The following is a 10,318-nucleotide window of genomic DNA, read 5'->3' as shown; positions in this document are numbered from 1 at the left end:
GAAAATGGACAAGGAATTGGTCAGGACTCAGGAGGACATACATAGAACATCCTGTGGCTAAACATACAAAAATAATCAATCTGGACAACACATACCAAAATAAAAGGCATCAAGCCATCAAAAGAAGCAGCCGTCACCAGGAAGCAGAATTTTAATGTATAACATGTGTAAGTACCTTATATATAATGTGGTATCCTTTTTTTAGATTTTCTATGTATTTATGAATTTATAATCCATCTATTATTGGATTGTATACACTCCACAGTTTCAGTAAATTATCACCATCATATTATGTCTATTATCACATTATGTTCACTAATACTCCCATTTCGAGATAAACAGGGTATGAACTGAACTCAGAGTCTAAAACGTGACTAAGGATCGATATCTCTATATTATACAAAATAACTCGTCACTTGCATCAGGCATACACCACAAAACAAAGGTTACAATAAACATATATTAGATCTGCATATAGCTGAACAGATGCTAAAAAGCGAACTCAAACAAAAGAAGACCTTAAATCAATTATGAGTAGTGCAGGATGTTCATATATGTTACCACATTTAAGTTGTTTCGTTGAAGAACAAAAGTCATGCTTATAAGCACATAAGTAGTCTCAAGCAACATCTAAAATTTCCAACTAAACTCTAAAACTAAATAAAACAATGTAAAACCCAATGAGAGAAGACTACAACAGAGTTAAAGATCATACATTTGCATAACCTCCATAGAACCATTCATCTTCCCCTGACTGCTTCATCCAAGTCCTCTTGGTTAGAAGGAAACAGCTCTATATAACGACTCCCAAGTGTCTTCCTATCCTTTACCATTGCGGCCTTTGAATCCTCTGCACTGGCAAACTCTACATATGCCTCTCCAGATGGCCTCCTATCTGAGTTCATTACAATATGAACCCCGTCTTCTGAAAGCTCGAAATCTTTAAAAAAATCTATCAAATCATCCTTCCCAGCTGAATATGGCAAACCTCTCAGTCGCAAAATCCCTGTATGCTCAGCTGAATCTTTATTGTCATCAGATGACTTTGCCCTCCGAGCCTTTCGGCGTGGGGGAGAATGAGGTTGACCTTCTGAAACTTCATCTGCAATTGCACTGTAATATTCTTGTCTCTTAGTCCTAAAAACCTCAATATATCGCCTACCCATGCTTTGTCTGTTTCTTTGAAGAGCAAAGTCAACCTGAAGAGGATACCCCAGAACACAAAACGCCTCGCCACTGAACCTCCCATCCTTGTTGACAAGTAGAATGTCAACTATGTCGAGACCACGGAAAAACTCAACGATATCTGGTTCAGCACAATCAAAGGGGAGTCCGCGCAATCGGACAACAGGAAAAGGTGGTGGTGGTTGAGCACTGTAAGCATATGAAGGAGGATGAGGAGGTGGTGGTGGAGAAGCACTGTACATGAAACTGGAACCGGGTGACGCCCCATAAAAGGATGGAGGCTGATCAATTATGCGCTGCCGTTTAAGACCCAAATCGCGCCCATCACCACCATCACCATATTTCCTTCAAAAACAAATAAAAAACAAGAATAACCAACCACACATTGATGAATATGAGCATGAGCTCCATTTTACATTTCAAGCATCGTTTTTTCTACAATTATGCCTATATGGTACTCTAAAAAAAGGTTCTTCCTACACACAAAATAAATAAGTGAATACTAAAAAGATGCCAACTTGAAAAATCATATACTCTAACTAACAATTGATATTGAAAAATTGCACAAGTTAAAAACAACAATAAGAGATAAAAAGGGGTAAAAGAAAATCTATCAAAATATATAAAGAAAGAAAGCGACTTACCCTCTGTAGAACATCGGTTCTGGAGTAGCAATTAATCTCCTTTTTTTCGTTTTCCTCTTTTTTCGAGCTGCTGCTTATTACGTTCTTGAAAGAGAGAGCTGGTTTCAACTTTCAACGGTCGATTTTGAGGGCCTGACTAAAATATAGACCCATATAATGAGAATATAGGCCCATAAAACTTTATCCATAGCCCAAAGATTGTCTCCGCATATTACGTTCACGCGGTTCAGCTCTCATTCACACTACAATTTGTGTACATGCTACTATTTGCCTGTCCACAAGACAGCAAATGCTGATTGGTGGAGTTGGTGCTCGAGAAAACTGTTTATGTGCCCAAAAATAATTTGGACCAATGAGAAGCTGTTGTTTGTGGACAAACCTGTCCACAAATTCTCTCTCTAACAAATAAAAGCATTTTTAGAGCATCTTTAGGAGTGAAACCGAAGTTGTTTTTTTTGGTTTTGTTTTTTGTTTAAAATTTTGGTATTTTTTTGGTAGCTCTCCTAAAAGATGCTTTAAAACTAAGAAAACACCAAATATTTGAACCAAACCAAAAAAACACTAACCAACTTCAGGAAAAATATCAAATATTCGACACCAAACCACGCACCGCTTTTGTAACACCAAACACCAAACAAAAGAGATATCAAAGCCCCAAGCCGACCAAAACCGCAAGAGACTTTTTGGTAAACCGCGACACATCAAAATTTGGTGTTCGAAACACTACAAGACAAAGACCCAAACTAACACCAAAGTCCACACGGTATTCGCAAAACTACATGGTTTATCCAAAGCCGCAAGTAAGATTTGATACAACACCAAAACAAACACTAAATTTTTGCCAATTTGGGCTTTGGTGTTTTCATCAACATGTGTCTCTCCTGAAGATGAAAAAACACTAAATTTTTGAAAATTTGGTGTTTGATGCTATGCAACCTAGGATAATGTCTCTCCTAAAGATTCTCTAAGACCTCCCAACAATATTAATTTGCACAAATATAATAAAAATTAAAATGTTGGATTTAACAATTGGGGAGAATTTAACAGTTGGGCGCTTTTTCTTTTTAGGGAGAAACTCTCCAAGACAAATCGGGGGAAAAAGTAACTCTCAAGGACATTTTTTTTAATCACTTACAAAGACCAGGTAGATGAAAGGTAAGTATACCCTTGATGCGAAATTAAAAACGGTTCGGATAGATGAAAGGTCAAGTATACCTCTAATACGAAATAATAAATGGCCCGGCCCAACCGAAACGACCCAGTGTATATAGTATGTGTGAACAATCATTATTCATACCTATTGTTCATACTTTAACATGAGCTGTGTGAACACTCATTGGTTTTTTTTTTATTGGTAAGCCTGTTTTAAATTAGATCAGTAACTCTTTGATGCTGGTGGGGTTCGAACCCTAGACCTCTGGTATCATCACCCAAAGGTTTTACCGACTTTGCTAGTCGGCACCTACTAAACACTCATTGTTCATACCTATTTTGAGTATGAATAATCAATGTTCATACCTCAATATAATATATGATCAGTAAGAACACCTATTGGAGTATGAACAATCACTGTTCATACTTCAACATGAGCTATGAACAATTGTTGTTCATACCTATTTGGAGTATAAACAATCAATGTTTATACCTCGACATAATGTATGATCAGTAATAATACTTATTGGAGTATAAACAATTATTGTTTATACCTCAATATGAGATATGAATGTGAGGTACTAATATACTCGGGCATGTTATCCACGTGTCCCGCACATACCAAGCTGTATCTTTAACCGGTCGTCATAATCCATAGCATCGAATCTCAAGTTATAGGACGATTCGACCACTAATTCGATCGAGTGCTCACTCTCGATATGATAAACGACCTCTCGATAGTTCGCCACCCCTCGACCCGCAGGTCGAATCATCTACCAGTTCGCTCAGCTACATATCCTCGACCTAAGGATTCTTCTCATATTTGTAACGGCACGTAACGCTCAAGCACAGCTGCCACCATCAATATCGTGATTTCAGGGACGCTCATCAAAGAGCTCTCATATATAACTCATCATCATGGCTGACCGTGCGCATTCAAGACCGATCTTGACCTGAAGCGGGAGAGGAGGAGACGTGGGCATCTCGCCTATATAAAGAAGATGAGGAACTACGTCTGACCTGATTCAAGTCTCCCCCCAGCAGAAAAAACTTGATACGTAGGTAGTTCGTCCAAACGAACTCGGTCAAACCCAATCAATCAACCCATCTCCCCTAAATTGCCTACTCCAGTAAGGTTAAACGAATTACAATTTTTTCAATGAACAATCATTATTCATACCTATTTGGAATATGAACAATCAATGTAAATATTTCAATATAATGTATGATTAGTAAGAACATCTTTTGGAGTATGAACAATCAATGTTCATACCTCAATATAATGTATGATCAGTAAAAATACATATTGGAGTATAAACAATTCCTCAACATATTGTACGAGGTACGTTCACCTATTTAGGTATGAACAATCAATGTTCATACATCAATATAAGATATGACCACTCATTGTTAATAGCAAAACGACTGAAAAGGTAAAATCAGAAAATATTTATTTCAAATTCGGGCTATTTGTCTTTACGAGTTATTTTCACTAGAAAATTTGTTTTCCGGGTTATTTACACCCGAAAATTGTCCTTTAAGTGATTAAAAGAAAACATTGATTCTGTGAGTGATTTTCACTCGCAAATGGGCCTTGGGACCAATTTCTTCTTTTGGGATCTATCTGACTGCTTTATAATGTCTTTTGAGTGTCTTATGGTGCATAATTTAATACTTGACTTGCCCATTGAAGGATTTCTTTATTGGCATCATTGATAATCACGGCGCACGGTCAGCCATGATGATGAGTTATATATATGTCCAGTCTGATTATCTAATAGCTAAAACTGCATCCCTGATTATCTAATAGCTAAAAGAAACAATAACTCATCATCATGGCATCAATGTCCAGTCTGATTATCTAATAGCTAAAAGCCTAAAACTGCATTGTTTCTTTTGATAGGGAGAGATCAGAGGCTAGGACGCACACATGGATCCAATGTTGTATGAGGTAGAAAAAACTGGCTACACAGAAGGTGTAGCACTTGAGAAGAAATGGAGCATATGCATGGATCCAATGTTGAATGAGGTAGACGAAACTGGCTACAAAGAAGGTCTAGCACACAAGGTAATGGGTATGGATCACAGATTGTTTGAAGCAGCGACTTTAAGGGAAAGTCGAGCTTTTGGAGCCTATTTTAGAAGAAAACACAGACGTCCTGCAACAAGTCACAACCAATAAAGAAACATCCATTCACATTGCTGCACGGTATGGACACTACGAACTTATCAATTTCATCCTTATCCGATATCCAATACTTCTTAGGGCACTTCTTTCCATAGCAAACTTAGTTGGTGATACCCCACTGCACATAGCCGCAAGAGCTGGTCATTTACATATACTAAATTTACTAATTGGCTGTGCTAAAAATTCTCAAAGTTCATCTTGGAGAGACATTGAAACCGGCAGAGCAGAAGCAACTGAAATTATGCGAAAGCAAAACAGGAAAAAAGATACTATTATGCACGAAGTAGCGAGAAACTGTCACCTTGAAATTGTTTTTCTTCTCATTAAAGAAGACCGCGAACTGCTATGTATAACTAATGATGTTGGGGAGTCTCCATTACATGTTGCCGTGGAAGCGGGGAAATTAGATGTCATAGACGAAATGTTGAAAGCTGGACATTGTTGTTACAAAGGCCCAAACGGTCGAACAGCTTTGCATGCTGCTGTTATTCATAAAAGGCCAGGTAATATCTGAATCTATCCTAGAGATAATAAGTTAAGTTTTTTTGTATGAACTCAAAAACTTGTAATTTACTTTTGGTTAGTGAGAACTATGCCTATACGACTGTACGTGTTTGGTTCACTTGGTTTCTGCCTATTAGATACTAGTGCTTGTTGCAGGCGGGAATGCGTGTGTCCTGTAAATCTAGTATTTCCACAATCCAGATACTAGTGTATGTTGGAGGCGGGCGATTCTTTTTCTCCTCACTGGTCATATTTATTCTCACAAAAAACAAAAACACCAATAATAGTATGTCACTGCTGGTCGATATTTTGTATCCTCTCATCTGCATGTTCCCCTGTTTCCTAAGTCTCTCCACAAAAAATTGATATGATCGATCACATTTCACTTGTACCGGCATTCGGGTTCCTACTAATGTTTCTGACTACCATACCTACTAATGTTTCTCATAAATCTTCAACATTTTATAGATATAGCAAAAAAGTTACTGGAGAAAAGGCGCGAACTTGTCGAAGAGGCAGATGACAACAGAAGAACTCCACTTCACTTTGCATCGGCATTCGGGTTCCTTGACTCAGTGAAAATGTTATTGGATCAAGATATCTCAACAAGCTATTTGTTAGACAAAAGTGGATCTCCTCCAATTCACATTTCAGCTCAATATGGCCACCTCAACATAATTAAAGAGTTCCTGAAACGGCAACCACAGCTAAAATACTTGCTCAATGGAAGAGGCCAAAACATACTTCATATCGCTAGTAAATCGCAACAATGGAATGTGGTTAAGTACATATTAAACGAAGAAGGATTTGATGGTGGACTTTCAAATGGGCAGGATAAGGATGGTAACACTCCTCTGCATGAAGCTGTGATCACTGGTGACCCCTACATTGTGCGTATTCTGGCCGTAAGAGTAGATTTGATGTCCTTGAATAACAAACGGTTGTCTGCTGTAGATATTGCAAGGTCACAATATAAAGAAAGGACGGGAGGAAAAAAGGTATTAATTATTAATTTACGAATATCTAAATCTATTTACGAAAATCAATAATTCTGCTTCTGTATAATTTAAAACAAATATTTTAAGTTTTTTTTTTTTCTTTTTTTTTTTTTTTGCAAAATCTAGAGTGCGCGGGCTGTACGTGTTCCTGCTCTAAAATATGGCCCTCTTATTAGAAAAGGTGTGTGTAGTTGTGTACTGCCCCCACAAAGTTTTGAATCAAATGATGAAAATCAACGCATTCCAGCGTAGTCTAAAATCTCTATTTTTTTTTTACTACTAGCCCCACACAAATGAGAAACACTAAATTTGTTTTTGTATTGTTTTCTACTAAGGGCTCCACTTAAATTAGTTTTTGTTGAAAAAACGTGTCGTGGCACGTGCATAGTTTATAGTTTATGTTTGATCCTTGGCTCAAACAACATCCAAACATGTGTAGGTTGCATGGAGCACCACTTTTAAGGGATTATCGGAGGAAACCACATCAAGCCCATACAGTCCACCTAAAAAGTCATGTTTATAAGTTAAAGCATATTTAGGTGAGAAGGCTATCATCAGCATCTTACCTTAGAAGGTAACCGGCTCGCCGGAAGGCAAATATCAAAACGTGTAATTTTGCCCGAAAAAGTTGGTGTTTTTGGTTTTAGTTCAAAAATTTAATTACACGTAAAAATGAGATTTTCGGATACGCTAACCTCCCCTGATAGAGATTTGTTTATGTTTGGAGACAGGTGCACAAGGCTATCATCACTCATCAGCATCTTACCTTACCTTAGAAGGTTGAGCTACAAGCTCATGCGCAATTGAGATGGAATTTAAAATGTCAATTTTTTTTTTTTTTTTGTATAGAATGCTCGGGAAATCATATTATCATACCATAAAACGTGGTTAGTCAAATCTAAAATTTCCATTTGTATTGAGTATAGACCATGAGTTTATCTATGTTCCTTGGCGTCCAGTGAAAAAAGCTGAAAAATTATTAATACATAGCATATAAAAAACACAGCTAGACAGTTTTTTTTTCAAGTTGGAAAAATGAACCAAATATGCTTACATTGTGTTCTGATTCTCACCTACACACAGGCCGCCTTGGTGTTAGAGACATTATTGCGTTTTGCAGTTGCAAATAAACGATCCTATAACAGTGGATTCCTTTGGACTTTATTTTTTTGGGATATTAGAACCCTTTGGACAGTGTTGCGCGTTGCACTTGCAAATCCACAATACTCTAATTGTGGAACCAGCTTAAGGGGCGAAATCGTTTCCTGCTATTTAGATCAGCAAGCGTAATCCGAGTCAAATAAGAAGAGAGGCGAAGTTCTTCTGGTGGTGACGGCACTGGTGGCCACGGTCACATTTACTGCAGGCTTCACAATGCCCGGAGGATACTTGAGTAATGGGGAGCATAGAGGAACTGCGACCCTCCTAAAAAGGAGAAAAGTTTAGAGAGTATCTTTCTGCTGATTCAGTGGCTCTGTGCTTCTCAACAGGAGCAGCGATTTTACTGGTGTTGTTACAACTATTGAACAATAAACTACTAACATCTTTAGTACTTCGTTTTTCACAACTGCTCACTGCAGCAGCACTTTGCTCGATGTTGCAAGCGTTCATGGCTGGTGTAAACGTTACACTAGATAATGAGAAGCAGCTGATCTCTATGATTTCCAGTTTTGGATACACCTCCTACATATTTGTTTTCTTTCTCCTTCTCGGTGCCCCCCTGTGTACAATGAATTCCCGTCTCGAGGTAAAGGTATGTGTTTGTTCCTTTTCCTGGCTCAGCGGACTCAATCTGCTTTCTGCTGAAAATGATGTTTCCATATTGTTTCGTTATGATAAGTAACAGCTGAATTGAACCACTTATTGGTGGTGACAACACCGGTGGTGGCAACACATTTGCTACAGGCCTCACAATAAAGCGGATATCCGCACGGGTATTACTTTTATGTAACACTAGATTTGGTATCTTTCCTACGAACGGGTCTTCTATATACAAAAGGAACTATATAACACTCCCAAATCCCTATAAACCTTTGAGAAATCCAGTTACCATAAGCGAAGAATGAGACTCTCTTCTCCAAAATAGTCTCAAAACACCTTCTAAAGCCTATATCATAACCTTGCAAATACCATCGCCAAGGAAATTAGTTGCAAACAATATGAATAAAAGTAAAAAAACCATAAAAATCAGTAAAACAATATTCACTAGCTCTTTTAAGGCGTTCTTGATATTTTCAATCATGCTAAGAATTTGAAATGTCTATATTCTCTATATGATTTGCATAACTTGAGGTTTTTGTTCTACAAATGCATGACTTGTTTTCTCCTTGTCAAGTTACGTGTGAGTTCAATATACCTCCACAGTTCCACACACACACAAAATGCGTCTTCCCATCCCATTTAACACCGTTTTCTTTAAAAAATAACATATTAGGTTAATTCACTAGATGGGAAATTAGGGTCTCTCCCCAAACACACAATCAACTTGGTTTGACTGTTAACTTTTAAGTCAAATGCTTGAAAATAACACAATTGCCCTAACCTAATTAAAATTGAACATTTGTTTTTTGAAAATAATGAAGACATTTGTGTAATTTTCAGTTAATTAACTTGAAATTTAACGGTCAATCCAAATTGACCGTGTGTTTAGAGGGAAGACCCTAATTGGCCATTAGGGGGGCGTCTTATTCATTAGTCAATACTTCTACCTTCTCTAAGTGCATTAGTCAATTGTTTTAACATTACTCCAAATTATTATTTCAATAGAACAAACACAAGCACATAACAAATATAAGCTACATTCATTCAACCAACAAACGTTGAAGAGTGAGAAAACTCACTGGTAGCATGGATCACAGTCACTAGCACTGGCGTTAAGCATTCCAACCAGACACGAAAAGAACGACCATCTTCAATTCTGATTCAAAACAACAACATAGTCCTTACAAGAATCACAAAAACTATAAATTATAACAACTCACTGCAAATTAAGTTTCATGTAATCAATCTAAAAAGATAAAACTCAACAAAACCTAATAAAATGCATTAAATCTAAGAAAAAAAATAAGAGAGAGTTAACCTTAATTTGACCAAGCACACACTTATATCACAAATAGCACAAAATAAGCAAGCCCCTTACGTTTGTTCATATTCTTCACATTTTCTTCTCATTATTATTCTTCAACAAAGAAAGAAAGAATCAGTGAAGGAAGCTGTGCTTTAGCTCAAAATAAATGGTTTTTTTTTTACCGGGTGATGGTTTTAGAGCTATGAAAGAAAATGGTGTTTGAGAAAAATGGTTAAAAGAGAAGAATTTATGGTTTAAGAATGGGATTGAAGGACCATTCAAGGATTTGCTCTTCTTGTTCTGCAACTTGTGTGTTCCACACACACTCACATGTTCAAGAATAATCAAGTGGTGGGGGATGAGGGGTGGGTGGAGAAGAGAGAGAGTAGAGAAAAAAGAAGAAGAGAAATTGAAAGAGAGAGAGAAATTTTTTCTTCTGAGTTTTTTGGCAGAGAGAAGAGTTGGGAGAGAAAAAGATGACAGACGGATAGAAACCAACCAAACACATTTTTGGGCCCCATACCCCCCCGGCCCAGAACGCTCCACTCATTTGATGAAAGTGTTTTTCTATTCAATAATC

The 10,318-nt window shown here is 37.3% G+C and overlaps 2 protein-coding genes across 2 annotated transcripts; one reads left to right on the top strand and one right to left on the bottom strand.

Annotated features, from left to right (window-relative positions):
• Window positions 1-502: 502 nt before the first annotated feature.
• On the bottom strand, window positions 503-2,101 carry LOC147485258 (uncharacterized). The gene is made up of 2 exons (XM_086571231.1): window positions 1,830-2,101; window positions 503-1,530 (listed from the first exon to the last, which is right to left on the bottom strand). The coding sequence occupies exons 1-2, from the start codon at window positions 1,841-1,843 to the stop codon at window positions 741-743; spliced, it is 804 nt and encodes a 267-aa protein (XP_086427357.1). The 5' UTR covers window positions 1,844-2,101; the 3' UTR covers window positions 503-740.
• Window positions 2,102-4,911: 2,810 nt separating this feature from the next.
• Window positions 4,912-8,768, top strand: LOC147485257 (uncharacterized). The gene is given in 5 exon segments (XM_086571310.1): window positions 4,912-5,056; window positions 5,124-5,672; window positions 6,142-6,674; window positions 7,962-8,108; window positions 8,110-8,768. Coding segments are annotated over 5 exon segments (1,779 nt in total). The 3' UTR covers window positions 8,515-8,768.
• Window positions 8,769-10,318: the final 1,550 nt, after the last annotated feature.

The sequence above is a fragment of the Coptis chinensis genome, chromosome 7 (genome assembly GCF_015680905.1).
Source record: "Coptis chinensis isolate HL-2020 chromosome 7, ASM1568090v1, whole genome shotgun sequence".
Classification (NCBI taxonomy): Eukaryota; Viridiplantae; Streptophyta; class Magnoliopsida; order Ranunculales; family Ranunculaceae; genus Coptis; species Coptis chinensis.
This window is presented reverse-complemented; position numbering and strand designations above follow the sequence as displayed.